The sequence below is a fragment of the Molothrus aeneus genome, chromosome 12 (assembly GCF_037042795.1).
Source record: "Molothrus aeneus isolate 106 chromosome 12, BPBGC_Maene_1.0, whole genome shotgun sequence".
NCBI classification, from domain to species: domain Eukaryota; kingdom Metazoa; phylum Chordata; class Aves; order Passeriformes; family Icteridae; genus Molothrus; species Molothrus aeneus.
In genome coordinates this window covers 15,792,200-15,816,424 of record NC_089657.1, presented here as the reverse complement: position 1 = coordinate 15,816,424, position 24,225 = coordinate 15,792,200, and the positions used below count along the sequence as shown (strand labels likewise).

The 24,225-nt window shown below is 40.4% G+C and overlaps 1 protein-coding gene across 3 annotated transcripts in view; it reads right to left on the bottom strand.

Annotated features, from left to right (window-relative positions):
• Window positions 1-24,225, bottom strand: part of PRKCD (protein kinase C delta) — a 60,345-nt gene that overhangs the window by 16,223 nt on the left and 19,897 nt on the right. For all 3 annotated transcript variants that reach the window (XM_066557842.1, XM_066557844.1, XM_066557843.1), the window contains exons 2-4: window positions 9,407-9,541; window positions 5,351-5,550; window positions 4,038-4,098 (exon numbers count right to left, since the gene is read on the bottom strand). In XM_066557842.1, coding sequence (XP_066413939.1) covers window positions 4,038-4,098; window positions 5,351-5,550; window positions 9,407-9,521 — 376 coding nt within the window. In that variant the 5' untranslated portion in view covers window positions 9,522-9,541. The remainder of the gene's footprint in view (window positions 1-4,037; window positions 4,099-5,350; window positions 5,551-9,406; window positions 9,542-24,225) is intronic.

Sequence of the window (24,225 nt, the reverse complement as noted above, 5' to 3'; positions counted from 1 at the left end):
TCAATCCAGGTTTAAAATCCCTAAAACCAAGCACACTCCAGCCTTTGTAGTGCTCCCACCCACCCAGAGCTGCAGTGTGAACAAAGCCTGTGCTCAGTGCACAGAACTCTTGTTGTACAGCTCAGTGTTTTGCTAAATGCTTCTGCAGACACCTCTGGTACCTCATTTATGGCAATAAAACCAGGAATAAAGTGGAAAATGGGTCTTTTCTCTTTTTCAAATTACACAGCAAAACCAACAGATACAGCACCTCAATATACAGATACAGATCTAAAGATACAGATCTCAAGCATCTCAAACTTCTCCTGGAGGTACAAACTATATCAGATTTTCTGTGCTCCACACAACATGTTAGCTACCTTAGGAACCACAGACACACCAACCTGCTATCTATGAAATCACCACTCCTGCAACTGTCTGATTCTCCTAAAGAAAAATCAGAAGATAAAGCCTGCAGATGTTTTTATTCAATTCATGCAATTGCATTTCTGCTGCAGATTAGAGATGGGAGGTGCCACTGAATAATCTCCACATTTGCCAAATTTCTAGAAACTGCAATTTCTTAGTTAAATGATTAAATCATACCAACATCCCCATGTACAATTAAAAGGTTCAGTTCTGGCTCTTCAGCCCTCATCACTGTTATTTATTAAAAATGTGACCATCCTTCCACAACACACCTCATCCATAGAGATACTTTCTTCAAGCCTTACTTTAGACCCATAAAATATACAGACTGAAATGGCAAATCTGTTATTTACCCTATTATTTTTCACAGATAACTCAGAAAAATGCTGAAGTCTCATGCTTCCCAACACTCAACACACAGAGAACAACATATTCAAAATATATGCAGCTCTCTGGTTCACGTCTCTCTCCCAGAATTCAGAGTTGAGATATAAAAGTCTGTATGCAAATTACTCACCTTCTGGTACTTCTAATGGCATTTTAAAGAAAAATTTCACTGCCCCTTTCTGCAGGAAGCTGTAGCCAGCAAAACAGCAATTCAGGATTCAAACCCAAGACACAAGCACACTCCCACAGCTGCTAACACTGCACAAGGCACTCAGGAGAGTGAGGTTCTGCATTTTCTTACTCGAGGAGGTCATTAACCACATTTGAATAAACAAAGACCAAGCAAAGCATTAAACTTATTTCAACTCCCATCTATTAAAACTAAAGCTGCTTTACAGAATTATAACCTAGTTTCAATACTACAACGGGAGAAGGAGGGGTAGAAGGAAAACAATTTCAAAATTAAAATTGAGGTTAACACCCTGTTCTCGCATTTCACACACCAGGAGAAAAGCTTTTGAGTTTCCAGCACAAACTCATATTCAAATCACAGGACAGAAGACAAAATGTTCTTTGACAGCTCTAAGTCAGGGTTTTGCAGTCCCCATTTTATAGGGTCTAGGAAGAAAAAAACATTAAGATTGGTAAGACTTTTCATATGCGGCCCTAAATTAACTGGTCAGGTCTCAATCTGGAAAAAGAATATTCAAATGAAAAGTCTCAGTATAGTCTACCATGGAAGAACCATTAGTACCAGCCTATTTTGTGATTTTTTTTGCTCTAAGAATATACCTGTTAATGGAGCAACAACATTCTTATTCTCTGCTCTGCACCACTGCAGCAGAGGAAAGGAAAGCAGTTTCCTCTAAAGGTAGCAGAATGTCTGCTACTTAAAAGAAAGGTTTGAAAAACAGCAGCTTCAGTTTGCAAACCAAGCCAAAGAAAGAATTAGTCACTTTTGTGAAGTGCTTGGAGCTTTTCAAACAAAAGGTAGCACCTATAAGTCAAAGATACAAATGGCAGCAGTAGAATAAACCAGGGAATACTTTGAATAAACCAGGGAACAACTGAAATACCAGTTTCAGAACAAGCCTTTTTTAGTATTTTAGAAACAGCTACCACAGAGTTCAGTATGCAAAGGCAGGTCAGAGGGAGAGCAAAGTGACAAGTGCATAGGAAGGAATGTGGACTGTCCCTGAGGGTTTCAGCAGGGTGGGGAAGGGAGGTTGGCACAAACATCCTTGCACTGCACCAGCAAACCTCTCTGCTCTCACATTGGTAAGTGCTGATTTAACTGGAGAGAACATTTACAGCAGTGCAATGATGAGCCAAAAATCAGTGTTTGCCTATTTAGCAGCATTACACACTGACATAAGGGAGGTTTACAACCTTGAGGAGGAGTAGTTTGTTAAAATGTATTGATATTTGCAGTGTTCACATTAAAGTATCAGATTGAGTGACTTTCCTTCACAAAATGTAGATGTATAAAAGTCTTGAAAGGCAATTTCCATCACCTCTGTGGTTTAGTTACCAAGAATGTATCGGTGACTAATTTCATATAAAGCAGAAGGTAAATAGGAACTCACTGCAAATGTCAATGGTCAAAAAAGTGCATTAAGATGTGACTATTAACTTGCCAATTAGAATATAAATGCATAATGATCTGTTTGGTATTTAGGCTTCATCTACCACCATCTGCAATCCCTAATAAAGGCAATAAAAAGAACTGCAAGAACATTGTATCTATTTTTAAATTATTTTGATTACTGAGTAAAATTAATGTAGCACTTTCAGCACACAAGTATATTACCTTCCTACTAACAGCTAATAATAAATTATGGAAGGTTTTCACTTATGCCATCTCTACTTTTCCACTTGTCTGTGTGGAGAGGAGGAAATATGCTTCAGCCTCATTAAATAAACAACTGAAAATACAGAAACTGGGTTTGTACAGATTTGCTTGAGAAACTTTTGGGTGTGCAGGAGAAATGGATTTGTGTATATTGCATTAAATATGTATGATCAGAGTACCATTGCCCCATGAAACAGCCTTGCACAGGAAACTATGAGAAAGACTAAGATAAATATTTCCTAATATAATGGCTCATACCAGTTTAAATGCAAACCTGAGAAAAGCTCCCACTTTAAAATCCCAGGGTTTTTTTTTAATTTTGCTTTAAAGTGTTGACTTTCTGTAGACACCCAAGCCACAAGCACATAGGCTGGGTTTTTTGCCATCACAAAGATAAAACATCACCTCTGAAATGTAACCTATGCCCATCACATTCTATCTTCAGTATCTTCTTCACAGAATGCACAAAAATGTATGGTACCTTCTCAATGAACTTGCCTGGAGAGCAGAACTGTGCTCCTTCTATAAACACCTGTGGGGTAAAAACCCACCCATGCTTCAAAGTTTCCTACTTAGTCTTTTCAGTTCTTTTTTAACACATACTATTAAACCTTAAAAGACTGGTAGGCTAATCTGGCAGACCAGTTATATTATAATTACAATATTATTCCCAAGAAATAATGTTTTCATGACTTCTAGTACGGGAAAGTCTTAACTACAAGCTGAGCAAGTTGTGAGGTTGACAGCATTTCCTTTAGGAGAGGACTCCCCAGATACACAAATCCACACCAAAATTCATGGGTTTATTACTGTACTTGAAGTTTCCCTTCTAGTTCATTTCCAAAGAGCCTATGCAGGTTTCTGAAACAGACAGGCTGTTCACTTTTTAAACTGGTACATCAGATCATTGACTAGATTTGCATTTTAATACTAAACCATTCACTCATTCCTACAATCAGTTTCTGTAATTAGTGAATAGGATGTCTGAATTCCAGGAAAATCAGACCCACTGCTCCAATCCACAAAAAAAATTTCCCACATAAGCTAGAGCAAGAGATTCAACTTCTTTGCACCTAAAAAGGAACAGATAGTGTATTTTCCATCACATCAAAACAGGAGAATAGACACATTAAAGATCCACAAGTGCCTAAATGCAACAGCATTTAGAAATGAAAAATCCTGCCATGAGTGCAAATAACAAAAAAAAACCCAAAACCAACCAAAACCAACCAACTGAAATAAATAAACACCTGGAAAGCAAATTAATAAAATTAATTAATAAGATTCTATTCCGGTGATTTTTTTTTTTGTAAGCTACATCATTCTGTGCTCTGCAAAAAAACAATCACCTTTTTCACATAACTGACTGAAAAGAAACTATTGACAATACCTGCATCTTCCAAAAAATACTGCACAGCCATCAGCACCTTCCCCTGAGGCTGAAGGTCAAGCTGTGGAAAGAAAGATAGCAACAGTGAAGTGTGTGGCTGACTGCATGTCTCAGGAATTTAAACAGCTCTTTCTAGGGTATCAAAGTAGACTATGCAATAACTATTTGATTACAATCCTCTTCCATATCTCTCTATTGCAGCTGAGTCAAGGGCTTTTATTCTCCTGCTTTTCCTCGTGTGCTGCATGGCTTTGATGTGTCCCCAGGAGTTCAGCACGGTCAGAGTTCACATTGTTTGTCCACAGCCCTTTCCCGTTCTGCAAAGAGTTTGCTGGCTTCTGTTTTTACTGTTAGTAAACTCAATCTGCACAGGAACCCAGTTTTAAAAGAAGCCTATACAATCCTTTATATGTTTATTGAGAGTACAAACCATAGTGATATCAAATGCTGTTGCTGGCAATAAAAAAATGTGGTATAATGAAAATTTATTTTTCTTTCCTCCTCAAAACCATTACACATGGTTTCTGTGGCAAATTCTACAGACCAGCAAAAAAAAAAAGTGCCTTTTAAGCCAACAGCTGAGGTCAGTTCCTGTACTCAGAATGTAGCCACTAATTCTTAAACTGCTGCCTTCATAAAAGATAAGAAACCCTTAACCATGTAAGAGTGACTCAATCTTCAGCTCAGCACAGAGCAAAGTACCCCTGGGTTACACCAAATACAACTTGGGATGAAAAATCCAGTCCCCAGACAAAACCAAAGTACAGTTACATTAGATACACCCAGGAACATATCCCCAGAAATCCCATCATCCTACTGGGATAATGAGGGAGTTCATCTCTAAGGCAGTGTCTGACACTCAGAACATTTGCCCAGCAAAGTTTACAGAAGGGCAAGACCTCAGGTACAGCTACTAATGCCAGGCTGTCTCCCCACACACAAAAATAACCTTACAGGCTATGCTAAGTGGTCTCTTTGCTGGCCATGATGCTCTGTCCAAGTCATGGTGGTACAGAGGAAGTTCAACACTGATGATGTCAATGTGATACCTGTTCTGTGGATAATAAGCAGAGGATTTGAGACCACTGAACTGGCTAAAACTGATCACTATTAGCTTTTACTCTTCTGAATAATTGCCCTTGTCTTAGAAATCAAGGTGTGAAAAAAAGTCCCAAGTGTAACAGGTGAATACAAACTAGAGAGATTCTACTGACCTAGGAAAATCTGTAAGCCTCAAAGGCACAAGGCATTCATTCAGCTTGAAAGAAACAAAACTAGGTCAGCAATTTGGAGGAATTAATCTTTTTCCTTACCCAGAACTCTGCTTTGCCATTGCCTTTCTTGCACCTTTCTGCCAGCACTGACACACCCACGGTCACCTCAGACAGGGGCTCTTCTGCTGCTTTCATCAGCACGATCTGGATCACCCGGCCCTCATAAATGTGGGCGTCAAAAGTCGATTTCCATTCGGGATACATGGTGGGTTTCTTCTGAACCAGAGTTTTTCCTCTCTCTGAAGGCCACAAAAAAAAAAAAAAAAAGAACAGAAACTGTAAAATGTACATAAATCTAGCATTTAAACTCAACAAAATAAAAGAGGGAATACTTGTACTGAAACTGCAAGCAGACTTACTGCTTCTTTTACTGTTGTTGGAACAAGGTTTAAATACTCAGTTCAAAAGTTCATGACATGGAAGGCAAAGCCCACCCTGATGAATGTGCAAAGGCAGTGAAGGGGTTAACATGGTGCTAGAGAGCAGGAGGGACAAACCCTGATGTGGAACTCATGAGCTGGGTTAGTCAGTCACAACTTGCCAGGGAACACTTGCATGGCTCCATTCTGGTACAAATCTCCATGAGGTGCCATCTGATCATGGTGAATACCTACTGCTATAAGATAAATTAAGATAAACCTCACACTGGCCCAGTTTAAATTGAAACCAGTGTCTGAGAGATGAAAGGCTTCACATTTCATTCATCTACTTCCAAGTTATCCCAACATTTCACTTGTATTCATAAGTCACTCTCCTTGGCATTGTACTCTATCATGACTGCTATTTTTTAAAGGGTATTTCAGGGCCTTATCTGTCCTCTACAGCCCATGTAGACCATGTGTAGTTAAGGAATAACAAAAGAGCTAAAATTACCTTAAAAAATGTCCTTTTTTCTTCTTCTTTTTTTTTTGGGGGGGGGGGGGGTTTCCTTTAAGAGTATCTCAGCACACTCCTTTGTTAGGAGTTTTACATTGCTCTACTACTCTTATTAAATGGATTTTCTTTTCTGCCAAGAAAGGCTGGATGATCCTTGAAGTCCCTTCCAGCCTGGTATTCTATGATTCTAATACACAGCTTCAGTCTCTCTTGCTACCCATTAAACTGATTTCTTCCTGTCCACATCTTGGGCACAGAAAACAGCCAGTGACTGCACAATCTATGATAAGCTTTGGCATATTTCTAGATCTGAGTCTCTAAGTCCCATCACCACATCCAAAGTGATGATGCCTCCTAAGAAACCACATCCAGCTCTTCACTGTGACTCTGGCACACAGAGTCACCTGCCAGTTTTCCTCTGATTTGCTGCCAAGTCAATTATTCTCCATTTGTGCCCAGGTAACTGAATACAATTTTTTACATTCTACGTAATTCCTGCAATTTATCAAGATTTTGTTTTGCAATAGAAGTGCTTTCTAAGTGCCTCTCCAGCTCTGAATGATCCATTTGCTGTTATGATATCAAGGCAGTAGTGAAGCAGATGAAATACTTGGACCCTTCTCCAGGAAGCTGCAGTGTGGTCTGTTAGATACTTAATATTTTAAAATCTTCCTGGAATCTCAAGGCAAAGTCAGTGTTCATTCATGAAGAGCTTGCTGGATGCACTCCACTCAGCTGTGCTGAGCTCTGCAGACAAGCACAGGGAATGGTGTCCCTGCACTGCTTTATTAGGGAATGCCTGCCAGCAGCAGCACTGGGAGTTACAGCTCGGACACAGCCCCGAGCCACCTGCCAAATGCTCAGAAATGGCCACCTGAGCACCTCTCCATTGCAAAGCAAACTTGAGCATTCCTCCTCTACCCAGTCAAAAGCTTTTCTCTTGAATTTGAGGAACTGGGCAGATGAAGGCTCAAACCCTTCACAGTGCAAACCTACTTCCAGAGCCTGGTTCTATGAAAAAAATTTGAAAATATTGTCACAGAATCACTCAATTGTTTAGGCTGAAAAAGATCTTTAAGATCATCAAGTCCAACCACTAACCCAGCACCACCAAGGCCATTGTTAAACCATGTCCCCAAGTGCCACATCTACACATTAATTTAGAGATCATTAGGACAGACAATAAAGGTGAGGAGGGGGATAAAAAGCAGGCTGTCTGCACAGCAAGACTTCTACACTGGCCTGCTTTGTGGATTGCTGAAGGCAGACCCCTTTATCAAAAAGGCACAATTCAGGAGGCATCCTTGGCAATAGGAGATATTGCATCTTTGCAGAACCTTTGACAGTAATTGCTGTTTGCAGAAACAGGAGCAGCTTGTAAAGAGTTGGTAATACTCTTGTAAGATTCTTAGAAGGGGAAAGATGATTCCAGTCTGTCCACAGCCTCTCCCCTCCCTAGTCCCATGTCCCAATACCTGCTCTGATCAGTCAACTCTATACATTTTTACTCTACATAAAAAATCTCAGTTACTGGAAACAGCTTCCAGCCCAGCCATGCTGCTTTTGTAGTTAAAATCATACTAATCAAGGTTTGTCATGGGTCACAATCCCTGTCTGCAAATGAACACTGCAGGGTCACCAAAGGACAGCCTTCAAGAACACTCTTCCTGCCTCTGCTGTGCTCAGGCCTGCTTGGCTTCTCTGCTCACACTCCTGACTTCAGAACACACCCCATGTTTGCAAACTGGCTCCATGCCTAATCAAGCTCTATGACTTTCTTCTTCCTATACAATAAATTTTTCCCTGATTGTGTTTCAGCATTCAAATCCAACAAAAAAGCTGTTACAGATCTTGTCAAACTGACAACAGGAGCATCAGATTGTTTTCCTGATTACTCCAATCACTCATCTCTCCAAGCAGTTCCCTCTCCTCCCCTGTTTTTTAGTATGTCAAAGACACATGGAAGCAAGGACTGGGAAATACTGGGACAATTCTACTTTTCAAAAGCAAATGGCTGGGAAAAAAAACAGTGGATTTATTTAAATTACTTTCATTTCTCCACATATTCTGGCAGCTGCAACACCTTCAACATCATCTCTTCAGAGGTTCTCCCAGCAGATTAGGAAACTACTTCTTTGGAGCTTAGAACATTTGCTAGATGACAACACTTTGTGGAAAAGGCACCATGCCTTGAATTTCAAGTTTAAATGCAGCTTTTACCCACAACAATAAGGGAAAAGAGCAATCATGTTGTGAGGAAGAAGAAACTTCACCCTTTACTGCATTCTTTGATGTTTTGTGAATCTCTAGAGCCACAGTGCAGAATTAGAGCTGCAGTCTAGCCCAGTACAGCAATTCCCTGTTTGGCTGCAGTGGTGTATTCTAGCTAAATGTCAGAAGACATTATAAACCTTTGGACCAGTTTCTGTAAAGATGAGGTCTCTGAAGGCTGAGGGCCTGGTGAGTCACTTGGTCTGTTCAGCTGGAGAAGACTGAGGGGAGACCTCACTGCAGTTAGAACTTCCTCTGAGGGGAGAGGAAGAGATGAGGGGCAGGCACTCATCTCTGCTCTGTGGTGACAGTGACAGGACCTGAGGGAATGGCCTGAAGTCATGTCAGGGCAGGTTGAGGTTGGCTTTACAAAAAGGTTCCTCCCAGAGGGTGTCGGGCACTGCCCAGGCTCCCCAGGGAAGGGGCACAGCCCCAAGGCTGCCAGAGCTCCAGGAGCCCTTGGACAGCGCTCTCAGGCACGGGGTGGGACTGCTGGGGATGGCCATGCAGGGCCAGGAGCTGGACTCAGTGATCACTGAGGCTCCCTTCCAGCACAGCTCATTCTGTGTTTCTGTGCTAAGAGGACCTTCAGTGTGAGTCATTTCAAGCAAACAACTCAGCCAAAGTACCTCAGTTACTTCAACAATAACAAACTGCACCTCTCATCCTACAAGCCCATAAAGAGCATCTGCTGCTCTGTACTTCTGTTCCCTCAAACCTGCTGCAGTCCAGCTTCCTGTCCTGAGTACTAATAAAGAAACCTTGCTTTAAGGTGGGGGTAGAGAAAACAGCCATTATTCTTTCTCCCATTCCAAAAGAAAAGCTCACATTGAAGTGCTTGTCATGACAAGAAGAGAAGGACTCACTGCCATTCACAGATTAAGGAGGTTTACAGTATTTCTCAAAAATTTAGTGATATTCAGAAAGCATCTCCATTTGTAACCTCACCTGTAGTGAGAGCTTCCTTCATCTTGATAGCACAGAAAGGCTGTAGTTGTTCTCCTTGATTCTGCACAGGTCCCAGCTCAAAGGAGTTGAAAGATATCCGTAGGAAGGGGGCCATTGCTCAGGATGATACACAGCCTATGTGGAAAAAAAGAAATAAAAATCAAAGACCTGGTCTGAGACATGTAATAAAGTGACACGTTTCCCAGCAGATATCAGAGCTTCTATTGAAGCTACAATCACATGGCTTCTCTTCCTATATTGCTTTCAGTGGCAATTCACAAATCCTAGGAGGCATCCAGAGCTAGTGATCCACCCTGGGAGCCTCCAAACCTGCACATGATGCCAGCAAAGAGAAGAGGAACAGGTAGAAAGAGCTCCAGGGCTACTGTATCACCAGCTGTATTAAAGTGTCAGGAATTAATCACAAGAATTCAAAACATCTGTGATTTCTCACTCAGCAAACAGGTATTTCATTAGTCTTCCCCCAATTTAAGAGCTCTTGAATTTAGAATAGATTTCATTTATAATTCACAGCATCTTTAGCAATGGAGTTTGACCTGCATGTCACATTGTTTTGTGACACAAAAAGGATTTATTCAAAGGCTAAGAGAGAAAAGCAGTGCTAGTGCACTTGGAGAATAAGGGATGCAAGGAAGGAGGGATTAGGAGGAAAGAGATAACAAGCTAACAGGAAGAGATGGTGGAAAAGAACTTGAGACTTGAAACTGGGCTGAGCTGGCCTTTTGACTGAAGATTGTCAACCAGCTCAGTCAAGCAGCACTAGGAAGAACATGTCAAGCAATCTTGCACGTGCTGGCATTTTTTAATGTAAAGACATTGACCTGAGAAACAATTAACATTTCTCTTCTATCTCTAAAAATGCCCTTACAGTCATTTAGAAAAAAGACTAAAATCAAGTCTCTGCAGCAAGACAGCATATAGCTCCTGACAGCATAATCTGCACATCTCACACTCTCCCCATGTGGGGACCTTTTTCAATAAATGGAAAAATTTTGTGACTAACTTTTATTGAGTTAGTTTTTTTTTTCTTAACTGACTGTTTCCCCACTCTCTTTCTATGGAGTAAAACAAGAGTTAGAAAGCAAGTTTAGGATTACTTGGCACCACTGCTTATCCCCCTGAAGAACAGAAAGCCACGACTATAATTCTCATTCACACAGACTCACAAGCAATAACCCTCCCACACTACTCCACTGCTTATTGCAGCTTGGGGCACCATTTGATGAGAGTGGAGATGGAGGTGACCTCACAAAGAAAGAAAAATAGACAGCTTTTGTAAAAATTAACAAATACCATCTGACAGCTCACTTTCACAAACGCAATATAAGCATAATGCTTATCAAGAGTTTTAATGAGGAACATATTTTAGCTGCTCAGGAGACTCTGTGCTCAGTTCAGAACTACACCCCAGTGATCAGCTACAGGACTTGCCAGCAGCAGATCACATATCATTCCTACTCCACATGGATGTAAAAGAAACCAGATTTCACCCTTCATCACCTCTGGGAAACAGCTCTAAGACTCAGTGAGGCCATAGGTAGAAACAAACTGGGTAGGTTAACATGGAGCTCCCACTGGAAGGTTTCTTTAACAGAATCACAGGAGAATTCTGCTGTAAGGGACAGCCCAGCAAGAAGTCACAATTTCCAGTAAGCCTTTGACTATATGAACAAAAAAACTGGAAAGCACTGACAAAGCTAAACTAACAATTGCACTGATTTCACTCAGCCCACGTGACTCAAGCCAGTGTTAGTCCTGAGACAGGACTTATTTTTTTATTTCCACGTTATCAGAGACAATAAACCATGTACAATGCAGACAAATTTTGAGTAATCCCACAGCCTTTCTCATTTCCAATGGCCAAATACATTTGGATGCTATATTTTCACCTCTGCTTCATAGTTTTGGATATGGTTATTTGTTGTAGTTTCATTGTACTCAGCTTCAGTGCATCTCCAATGTTCACTTCTCACTCAGAAATGCTACACACAAGCAACCCGGCAGTTAGAAGAAAACACCAATATCCCAGAGGTTTTGATGATGCTCAAAGTCCAAGGTCACAGTGGAAACCAGAAGATAACTATTTGCTTTTACATTTAACAAGAGCTTAAAAAGAGCCCAAACAAACTCAGCAGCTGCCTGCTCTTGCCAAGTTTCTCCACTCCTACACATTATATGCATTTTTCACAGATGTAGAGATCTTGAATGCCTGCATGTAAACTCTTCACTATATGTGGTAGACTATATTGTGACAGAGAGAGGTTAAGTGAGAAAGGAGGGTTTGGATTTGCTCCTCAAATACATCTTCTGATCCTTTCCTATGCTAAGATGTACTGTGAGATAGTTGACAAGGATCAGCTGCACTGCTGTAAACAAAACCATACCCCACTAAAACTGCTTTTGGCAGTGAAACTCAGTGAAAGAGATTAATTTTAAATCAACAAAGTTTCTCAAAATCCCTGCTGAGTACACTCATGTGAGAACACATTTGAGAAGGAAAGACACTGAAAGGCTTTGCTTGTTGCAGTTTGGACAAGAGTCCACCTCCAGTCTCTGTGACTGTTACAGAAGTGACAGCACAAGTGCTGACTCTTGTTTTAAAGGCTGCATCTGTCAAGAACTGAAACTGCTGCAAAACACCAGCTTTGAATTGAGGGAGATTGTAAAATCTACTCATATAATCTGCACTGCAGCTATGAAGTGTTAAAGCCAAACTGTTTTCCCTAAAGGGCAAGATTTTATCCAAACCAAATGGTGGAAAAACTGAGATGTGAGCTCCAAGAATACTTCAAGTCTAAATGACAGGTTCAATATCTCAAACAGTTTCAAAGTCAAAGTACAATCTGAAGGAAAAAAACCTGCAAAAATGAAGGGAAAAACATTCCAGGTAACATTACTGGAGATGAAATACCTGGTGGTGGCCACACCTGGTGGTTTAGAGACACCATCAGATGCTGTCCTGCACAACATTCACTTTGTCAAGGATCCCTGACCGTCTCTAATGCAAACTAAACCCATGTTCTATGCTATCAGGGACAGATTCTGCAAAATCCATGGTACTTTCCATTGAGCTTTAAAATTGAAAGTTTTTGATTATTTAATATGGAAAGAAAATCAACAGTGTTATTATTAACTACAGAGAGAGAGGGAGGAAACTGGAAACATCTTCACATCATCAATGTCAACACCTGCCAGATGAACAAATGTTTAATTTTTCCACTGTTGTGTTTGTAACATGCAGTTTTAAAGAAAGCTTCAAAGCAAATTAAAATATTAAATATTCCAAGGAGAATTTTATCAAGATTTGCTGGCACAAAATTCACATTAGATTAAAAAACCTTGTTCACAGAGACCAAAGGGACAAAAGGTAAATTCTGCAGTGTTTCTCCTTCCAACAGTGCCCAGCTCTCAGGGGCTGGGGGGAAGGTGGTGCTTGCCAGGGTTCCTTTGTTGCTGTAATTCTGCCTTGTTATAAACAGTGAGGACAAGCCAGCCCTAACACAGCCCAGAAACAAAGGCATGGTTGTAACTTTTACACAAAGCAGGAAGGCACATCAAAGCAGTGGATGATCTGGAGGAAAAGCAGTGGATGATCTGGAGGAAACGCTGACACTGGCTGACAACAGAGCACTGAAGAGACTGAAAACCAATGGGCTCAAACAGAGCCAGGCTGTTCCATCACTGATAAGGACCATGGATCCAAGAGAAATACAACTGAGAAAATTCCCCTGCAGGTTTGTGCCTCTTATTTCCTTGTATTAGTCTGTGAAATGGTTTGCAGATGGATGTAAAGCTGCAAGGCATCACAGCTGTTCCATGCTGTCTCACAGAACTGCTCTGGGTGCCATGAAATGCCTGATTGCTGCTTAGATCCTTGCTGAGGCTGCTTCCGGGGCCACACAACTGCTCTGGGAATCACCAACAGCACCACACCCCATAAACAATGCATTCTTCCCTGAAAAGATGAAGCAGTAACTTTTTCTTCTTTAGGATGCAAAAGTATAGATTATATCCAACCTTTTTTACACAAGGGTTTCCTGTCCTCTATTCTGGCAACAGACAAGAAAGACAGCACCAAATTATTGTCCAGCTTATTGCCCCCACAGCACTTCTGAACTCGGGAACAAAGTTCTCTGTGGTCTTTGTGTACAGCCTGCAAAGGTGATTGTGCTGCTTGCATGGCAATCATACAGGATTGTGTAATGCAAATAAAGATGCTGGAAGTGGGATTAGCATCCTCCACCTGTGCAGACTGGGTGTTTTTATTGTTCCTATGTGTGACAACCCACACTCCTTTCAGCTGATGGTCCAAGAGAGAAAACCAGTATCTGTGCTGTAGGACATTTCACTGAACCAAAGGAATATGGTGCTAACCACTGTCTACATTGCACAGCTAGGATTAGTCTACAGAGAATTTTTGCAGGTTCTGTTTCAAGCCCTGGCCTTTATTTGATGCTCTGTAGGTAAAAGTCAATCTAAAAATGAAGTCAGTTTACAAGATGCTTATTATATTTGCTGTTATGAACCTTGTCAAAAAGATACATAGCAGCAGCTTTTATCACCTGGACTTGCCTAGGCACTACTGCTACCCAAATAAACCCTAAAAACTTATATCCCACTTCAAAACACTTTACATCATGATGCTGAACACTCACAATCACCAGGGAGAGCAAAAAACCCCGTTATCCTCAGGTGCTGTCAGAGCTAAACTGACATGTTGCATGTAGGTCCCTGCAAAAAAAAAGAATTCTTCAAAAATACTGCCCCTGCAGTAGCATCACTTGTGCTTTTATTTAGGTGTAGCCACCTGTCATTTAGGTTTAGCCATTAAGGTACAGCTATGTCCTATGAATGGTTTAATTTAGGAATTAGAATTGTGGGACTATACTCATGAAAGCAAAATAGATTCATCCAGTGATATTTAATAAGTGCAGATATCTTCAGAAAGACAAGAATAAAAAGAGCACTTTTAAAACAGCCTAACAGCCCAATCAAGTAGAATTTCTGCAGTAATAGTTCTAAAACAGTGTATCTTCATAAAATGTTTTAAAATTATTACACAACTCTATGAAAAGTAAAAAAAGGCAACAAAAAATTTAACTCACAATTCAATTTACTTCCTGTGAAACTTACTGCAAATGATTTTTTTTTCTGGCTCATAATTTCAAAATGACAGTTCATACATTGAATTCCAGTGTAAATGATGCAAGTTTTGGGGTTTATATTGTCCTTTTAAATTTTTTTCTTAAAGTACAAGTAGAATGGTTCCTAAGCTTAGCTTGGAAAAAGTGTAGTTACCATTTCCTTCCCTTCCTCCCCCAAGTATATTCTCTTTTAGATACTTCTGCTTTTGCTGGGTTAGGCCAAGTCCAGAAACAGAAACAATTACATAACAAAATCTGTCCCTGTGTTGCAACAGTTTGGAGAAGAATCTATCCAGATAAGCCATGTAGCAAGAGATGTTCCTTGGTTTCATCCCCCTTGGCCAGAAGCACAGATATTTCCAAGTTTCCACTCTTCTTTGTTCAGCTGTCTCCAAACTGCCCAAATTTGTGGCTGCTCTCTAAATTGCTGGTATTTCCCCAACACCCTTCAAGGCAAAAATAATTACTGATATTTTCCCTTATCATTACAATGAGAAGCTTTTCAAAATATGAGCACCAGAAATATATTTCTAAGCAGAGAAACTCTTTCAATCTTGACAGCACAAACTCCTGGAAGCTCAAGAGGATGCAGATTGAGGGGGGATGCATATTGGAGGCAAGCAGGAGGTAAAGCAGACCCGATTTTGGGAGCTTTTAGGAAGACACAGAGCCCAATTTATTTGAGAGTAGGATAACATGAGTAGCTCAGTAACAAGAGTTGACTGCTCTTAAAGCGGCTTCAAGTGCATTGAAGATGAAAAATCTGAATTTTACACTCAAAGATCAGAAAGTGGAGGAAATTGTGGACTCTGAAATAGGCAGCAGGCCAGGCTGTCACATGCATATGCTGCAAGATAAAACCAGCATTTTACACCAAACATCCTTTTTCTTAGGAAAACAGAGAGCACTTGGAGCAACAATTGGCTTTTCCAATATTCCACAACCACTACTTGGTGGGGAGAAGGAGGAAGTACTGTCAGCTGTTTTTTCTTTAGAAGTGCATAAGAATTAGCCATTTAAATATTTCTTTTTAGAGCCCTGAGTTCTCCTTCCTCTGTGAACACACAGGACTAACCATGGAACACTACAGGCCACTGTTAGTCACTATTGCCAAAATCAAGCTTGAAACAAAGTGCAAATGAATCCCCTTCCTTAATTTCAAACCCAAACATCACACATTGGAAACACACAGGAGAAGAAAGGCTGCCTGAAGCCCAAAGACTTTGTTAATTATTTCTGATAGTACAAGCTGGTATAATTTGTTGAGCACAGCTGAAACAACATTTTGGAAGGATTAATACAACGGGGCTGGCTGGACAGAGCCTTAGGAGGCTCCAGGTGAACGAACCATTCATTAGTAACAAATCACACTCTGAAATAGGAGCATGTCCAAAATGTTTTGATAGGAGGCAAACCATGGCTCTCCTCTATGCAATGCATAATTTAAGTCTAATTAGGAAGCTTTTTTTTTTGTCTTTGACATGGGGAATAAGTAGAGGCTGAGGTTTTTTCCCTTCAATTAAGTAACACAATCCCTTCCACATGAGAGGAAAAAACCTATTCTGTGAAAGGGATGAAGTTACACTTCTCTATAATAATGGCCGGTAGCCAAGCTCTACACCAGCTCTGGCTCTGTGTCATTAAGGAGGGCACTGAAGGAGCTGTGCTGAATCTGAGCTCCTGATCAGCTCCCACTTCCCCAATAATGGTCAAGACATTGGGCAGCTTTTAGTCAGCACAAGTGAATTGCAACACTGCACATCAAGTTTATCATGTGAATACGAGTTCTCCAGAGGAAGCAAGCCATTCTGCAAAAGGCTTCATGGACCTTTTTGTAACAACCAGTACATGAGGACAGCTGAACTACTCACAGCTTTCAGAAGGACCAAGCCAAAGGAAAATAGCCAAAGAAAACCCAGTGTACAGTAACTGTTTAGTTACCATGATCAAGCAGACAGTGATCCACATTCAGGCATACTCCAGTAGGATATTTCTTTAAGAAAGGAGATAAATGCCAAGCCCATCCTCCAGTTCATTCTTGATGAACACTTTTATCTAGGATCCACTATAACATCCAAGATTTTCTGGCCTTCCAGTGCCTAAAGGGGCTCTAAGAGAATTGAAGAAGGACTTTGGACAAGGGCCTGGAAGGACAGGACAGGGGGGAATGGCTGCCCACTGCCAGAGGGCAGGGCTAGACGGGATATTAGGAAGGAATTCTTGGCTCTGAGGGTGCTGAGGCCCTGGCACAGGGTGCCCAGAGAAGCTGTGGCTGCCCCATCCCTGGGAGCGTCCAGGGCCAGGTTGGAACAAGGCCTGGAGCCACCTGGGGTAGTGGAAGGTGTCCCTGCCCATGGCAAGGGTTGGAACTGGATGAGCTTTGAGGTCCCTTCCAATCCAAACACTTCCAGAATTTTGTGATTTTCTGCTCAGTTATAAGCTTCCTGGAAATTGAGATGTATTTCCCAGAAAGAATAACAGATAATGCCAACAACATCTTTTTGTACCAAACAGAAAACACTGCCTTTCTCTTCAAAACACTGGAGAGGTTTTATGTTTGGGTAGTTTCTTTGTATTTTCCACTGAATTTCCTTCACACTGAAAAAGCCAAATACCATAAAGATAGTAAGTCAACTACAGTTTAAGATAAAAAGGAATTTTTATTTTCTCTTAGTTCAAATGTACTGGGTTAATGAGTCTAGGTGAACCATGAAGAGGGGAAAAAATGGAAATAAAGAAACTGGACATTCAACAGAATTATAAAGAATGCCTTCTAATACATTGTAGTAAGAAAACAATTTTAGTTTGCTCTTTTGAAAACATCAGCAGATCATGCAAAGTGCCTCTCCAAGTGCACAAGCCTCCAAGTCAAAAATTTATCCTACTGCCAGCACTTATGACCTAATCCTCTAAGTATCTGGAAAACTAGAATATTCATTAGCTGAGAGAACTGTATCATCATTCATATAGGCTGGAAAGCTGCTGCTCAGATAACCTCCTTAGAGGGAACACAATTCAGCCCATGGGTATGACCAAGGCTTTTAAACTAAAAGGGTGCAAGTGCTATGAACCAAAAATTTTGCTCATTAACTGTGTATGGAGTTGTAGGAATAGATCCAGTTCACCCTCCTGACTGCATCTGGCATTATTTGGGTTGTTTGGTTTGGTTTTTTGAGATGACCTTGAGGGTCCCTTCCCACCCAAACCATTCTGTGTTTCTAAGATGGGCTGGATCTGCCTTTCTGAGCACAATACTCCTCTTGCTATTTCCTGGCACTCAGAGGCTGCTCAGGGCAGGTAGAAATCATCCCTTTGTTCTTTTGTTCTGGTTGTTTCATTACTGTGAATGTGAAAGCCAAAAACCCAAAAAGAAATGTAAATAACCAATTTTAGTCAACTTAATCAAGACCTTTTTCTATGGTTTATAAACTGAAATTAAACAGTGAGGCTGTACATGCATCACTACCTGTGATTCTGTGATCTCTCTTCTGCAATGAAGAGAGAAAAGCACAGCTCTGTTCCACTGAGGATGTACAGGGAGATGCTAAATAGTGAATGGTTGATCAGGAGAAATTGGAAAGAAGCAAACATAACCAAAACTTATTTTAAATTACTACAGCACTGCTCCTGCTGTAATTTCAATGTTCAGCCCTTGACTTGCAAAAAGAGATAAGAAAATGGAGCCACAAATGATATTTAACTGTCCCCTCCCCTCTGAATCACCTTCTGGAAGAAATGAGCATATAAAGCTCTACAGCAGACCTGGCATTCTCAAAAATACAGAGAACAGGCACAGCTCATTAACAGCAAGTTGAATTTAAGCACAAATAGATCTCAAGAGAAATTTGGGTTACTCAAAGGTAGCACAGAGTTTGCATAACAAGTTGTAAACTCAGGGTGAGATGTACAATTTAATACCACTTTAAATTTCCTCTTTTTTTAATCCTCCTGATAAGAAGTTAACAGCAAGCACTTATTTTTTTGCCTTTTCCTGAATTTTGTGGTTTAAACATATAAACTCCACACTCTGAGGGATCTAAACACTTAGGATTCATGTCTGCTAATAGCCATATTGAATGATTTTCCAGTAAATGAATAAATACACATCATTTTTGTACCCTTATGGGCCAAGAAAGCCTTTAAGCATTGAAACATCTGGAACACAAGCCAGTAAATGACAAAGAAATAGCTAAAGAAAAATCCCTGAAGCTTCTGATAAGCCAGAACTTTGTTTGTAAATACAACCATGTCAGGACATGCTCAACGATTTTATGTTTTGAGAGCATAAAGAGTTGTGTGGACTGGATGCTGTCAGGAACAACCTCTGGGCACCTTCCAGAAATGTTATTCTACTGCCTGAATGCCTGTCACATTTCTGGACAGTGCAAATCAAATTATTAAGTGTGTATTGTTTGCCATGGCTTTTTCCAGCTTCCACTCCAGTGCTCATCCTACTAAAAACTGGAGAAACACTTAAAAATGAGCGTTTTGCTTTTCATATGCAAAGCTCCACACACACAGAGAAACACAAACCAAATAACCAAAGAACTTCGCTTTGCAACACTGCAAGTCAGCACCTGCTTTGTTACTTTATTGGGTCATTGCACTGATCAACATGTTGGTAAACAAGACACAGATTTAATTACTTGTCTAAAAAAATACTTTCAGGAAGATTTGTGCAACTGACTTGCCAGGGTATCTACAGATTATCCAAAAAGTAACTGAAGACAAAGTCTTTGATTACAGTTGTACTCTCGTGTCCCAGTTAATCCCCAGAAGCAACAGAGTGTTCAATGATTTTCCTACAGACAAGCTTTCCTGGCTCATTATGGCCTCTCACTTTCTCCATCTCTAAATGGATAAATGAGTTAAAGTCTGGGTCACTTTCCCTGCACCTTCCAATTATTTCTGAGGGGTTTTTTGCTGCACATGTTTCTTCTGCCATAGAAGTGCTTCTTTACAATAACTTTTATAGCAACTTTTTTTGATAGAAATGACACAGCCTAATGGTCTGCTTTCCAACCACGCTGGGATACTGGAGGTGACAGCAGGCTGGGGGTTTTTGGGTTTTTCTGTGAGATCATTCAGTTAAAAGGGATGGGGCACAGCTGCTACTGGCACAGAAAAACTCAGGAGGAAAACCAAAGGGTTGTAAAGCCCCACCGCTCCTGAGGCAGTAGCACACACCATGGCACAATGCTCTCCCCAACCCTTCCAGTGCTTGAAAGGGGGCAGGGAGGTCACAGAGTGAAGCCCACAGGAACCAGAATGCTCCCAGCACTTCCAAATGCAAAAGTTCCTGCATGGAAAGATGGTCCCCAGGCAGCTGAGTGGGAAATTCTCTTTCCACATGGTGTCATTTGTTTGAGTAGATCTACCCTTAATGGTCTGCACAGTCCTGCCTCCAAATCTTTCCTCTGTGAATTTGTGCTATCCACACTGCCTTGATTCTTTCCCTTCTCCAATGCCAAGAGGCTCTTTCACACTGTTTACCATGCAGCTTGCTTAATCACAGCTTGCTTAATTGTAATTACCTTGGCATTTTGTCTATCTGAAATACCTTTCACTTCCACGAAGCAGCAAAATGAGTGAGTAGTTAGTGCTGGCCAGGAGCTCTCCTGATGTTTGCAGCAAACCCAGCACAAATTAGCCCAACAGGATCCCTTTCTGCCTCGTGGTTTGCAGCACTCAGCACTCCCCAGGCCGCAGGATGCTGGCATTTCCCCACAGATCTGGATATTTGCTTCTACTACAGCACTAAATACATAAATCCTGGGGTAAATTATGTTTTTTTCATATTAGCAATTACAGCTGAACCCACAGACACATTTTGTGACCAGAACTGAGAAGCAATTCATGCAATTAAGAAGAGGTAAATAGATGCTCCTAACCTACTTCTTACAAAAAGTTAGTCCACATCTTGGATAATTTGAGAGTTCCCAGTACTGAGTAAACAGAAGTTAAATCAACTTCAGCCCAATGAATTACAGTTTTGTGGGAAAGAGCTGCAGACAGCTACATTCCCAGTCTTGAACAGACAACCCCACTCTGCTCCTGTGGGACTATTAAAAAATTAAAATATTTACTGAGACCTGAAAAACAGCAATATTGAAGAATTTATTTGCTTATATTTTGAAAATGCTTAATTAAAAGGTGGTGTGGTAAATATAATTTTTATGCTCTTATGATGTATCTCCTTGTCCCCGATGCAGTTTTCCAAGCAGAGCATAAACGTTTTCCTAACTGCTCTAAAATGAAATCCACCTCTGAAAATGAAGTTATGAAACCTATTTCTGACAGAAAATCACTTAAAATTCATCTGAGGAGATGTCAAAGGAGAAAAGCACCTCACGATTCTCTTGCAGCTGTCAGCACCCCACCTTCATCTCCGAGGTGCACGGAGGACCTGCAGCAGGCGAGGTGCGCAAATATGGATCACATGCACAAAGATCGGATATCCTGAGCAAGGAGAGTAATTGTCATAATTACCTCCTCTCATTAACATTATGTTCCACCAAAGCAGCAGGGCTTTTTTTAGTTTTAAAATGTTATGAGGAAAATATTGCATAAAGCCATCTTGATTTCCAACATGTGCCAATTGAATATTGTAAAGTTTGATACAATCTTGACTACCAAACATATAAAACTACTTAGAGCAGCTCCCTTGCCAAAAGGCAAAATTTAACTTCCATATCTTGTGTAAGTGAAACTGAGGAAAGTTTCCGGCATTACTGGAAATACTGGAAATAGTGTATGTCATGCAGTATTTGCTCAGTGGTAGAACTATTTCCCTTATTTTGTCAGGATTACAGGTTATAGTTGAGTATAAAAAAATATGGTATTTTAAGTAACAACTTACACATCTCAAGTAAATAATAAAAAACTACTCAAGCTGCTGTCAGTTTCTTTTCCAGAAGAAGAGTTGAAAAGGAAAATGGAGAATAAACTCTGTGTGGCCGACTTCAGACATTACCCACAAAAACTACACAGAAACCTCCAGAGCAAGGTCTGCATCTGTCCTACCATTACTTACAGGGTAAAAGGGTACCTAGAAATAAAACAACAACTTCTCAAAGAAGAAATAAAGAAGAAAAAACTGGTGAAGGTAAGATTCTTTCCTGTTATTGCAAGTAACATTTTTCTAGCAACAGCATTCATTTGCAGTGGATGATGGACAGGCAGAAAACACCCATCTGGCATTAGAGAATTAAGACAAATTGAAAATAGTTATTTTTTTAAAAATTGTGCTAATCATATTCTTATTAACCTACCTTAATGCATGGAATTGATATCACAGCCAACTGGATTTGTACACTGACCTCTTTCAAAATGCTTAATGTTGGCTACAAGGCTCAGTGAAGTGTAGCTAAACATCAGAATACTTTTAAATTGGGGCATTAGGAGATACAAGAGTTTAAATCTCTAGTTATTCTGATAAAATCTCCTCATGTTGCTACCACCTCTGAAAGACTCAGCTATAACAAGTAACAAATACTACAGGTATTTAGTACAGTTCTGGAGCAGTGACACATAGTGTTGGAACTGCCCAAGAAATAGATTCTTTACCCTCCCCAGAAGCAGATCTGAGCAATTATCTAGTTTTACTTTCAATCTTTGAACACAAAATTAAAATAGAAGCACTTTAAGCATCAATCTGTACTCTTGCATAATCCAAAAACAGTTTAGGAGACTTAGCAGTAGTGGGGTAGAGCTGTTTCCATTGTTTGTAACTAACTTCCAACGCCATGTTAAATTTTAGGACAAGCAAGTACAATAAACTCTGCCTACAGAAGAGAAAACACTGTTCAGTTTGGTTTTTCTTGTCAGTAAATATTTTGTGGCTCTTGCTTAATTCAGAACAAACTTTGAGGATGCTCTACAATGAAAACATTAATTTCTGTTCTCCAAACAGACAATGCTTAGAATCTCTAAACAATTTTCACCAACAAGTTTAAAAGGCACAGTTTGAACTCTTCCAGCATCTCCTAGTGAAGTTACATGAGCTACACAGAGGAAAAGCCACTGCAGGCAGTTGTATGGAGTTCAGTAGAACACAGCACTACATTTCAGATCTTGGCATGAGAGAGTCAAAAGATCAGGGTTTGGTTTGTGACCCATTTACTGCTGACGTCCCTTCCTCTGTTCCCTTTTCCTATCATCACATACCTACCAGAAAGTGAAGCTGCACAAATGGTTACTGACAGGCTTGGCTATTTAGCAGCAATACCTCATCATAGCTAAGGATTAGCATCTAAAGTCTCAAAAGTCTTTTACCATTTCTTTCAAAAACACTCAACAGAAAGAGTGAATATTATACTTTCAGCAAGGTGTCAGGATGGCAGGTTACAGGCTCCTAACACCAATTCAACACATTTCTGAGGCAACCAGTGGCTGAATTTATATTCAGAATTTTTCCTCCTGTCCCCTACAGCAAAGAGACTCAAGAATCTGTCTGCAATTTTGGAAATATGCATTATGCATGCAGGTTAATTAATTTGCTTCCATGACCAGACAGGGATGAGCCTCTCAGGATTCCTCCTTGACGTGAGTAATTCTTGTGGAAACTCCCAACTTCCGTGCTTACTCATAAACCAAAGACCCAGAGTGCTGAGTAAGGACACAGCTCAGAACTGCACAGACAGGTACTCTGCCATTACAAATACTCATTAAAGCACTGCACTTCCTAAAGCTCCCGTCCAACATCCTTTTTTCAATCTGAAACAAATTTACCAAACTTAATATCCAAGGGGAATCTCAGGAAGTTTGTACACTATCTACCCACCTTTGAGATATATCTTTATAAAATTATAAGAATTTTTTTCAAAAACTTTTTCCTTTTTAGGGCCTTTGAAAAAGTGGGATGTTTGAATCAACCTCAAGGACAATCCAATGAAGAGCTGAAGGGCAGAGGAATAGAACTGCATTTTAGTTTGGGATAAGAAGACTACAGGCCAGGCTTGATGTGATGTCAGTAGCACCTTAAATGACAAGTTCTCAGCTGATATCCTACACAGTGCTAAGTGAAATCTATTTTTCCTACAAAGCTGTTACCCTGAAAACCCCCAGAATTCCCCTATAATAAATAATGATAAGTAAACCAAGCTGAATACAAGGAATGATGGAGAATGGAAATGCCCAGGGAAGTGAAAAAAGAGAACTTAAAATAGAAAGACTAAATTTATTCTACTTGCTTCTCTTCCTGTTTTTTTATCCATCATTAGCAAGAGTTTCATGTTATCTACTCACCCACCTGACTAGAGGGTACCCAGAGGCAGACCAATGACAAGACCAGCCTTACAACATGTTCATTCTTTTATTCATTCCCTTGCACACAAGTGAGGAATCATTTCGACAAAAGTTTCACAACACCTCAAAACCAAAAAATCCTTTACCTCAAGGATCACTACAGCCCAGGTTCTTTGTTTTTCCTCCTGGGGCCAAGGCCCAGCCGGCCTCAGTTTCAGGAGGCACCTCTCAAATAGGAAACAGCAGCATTGCATTCCTTCAGGTTTCAACATTCACTGGACTCACTACCAACGATGACTGAAACCTCCTTTTCACATCCAAACATAAACTATGGGGATATATTAGAGTGCAGAGAAGCAATTGGTGATTTCTGCCACTACAGGGAGGGGTGTCAGTAGCCATAAAAGT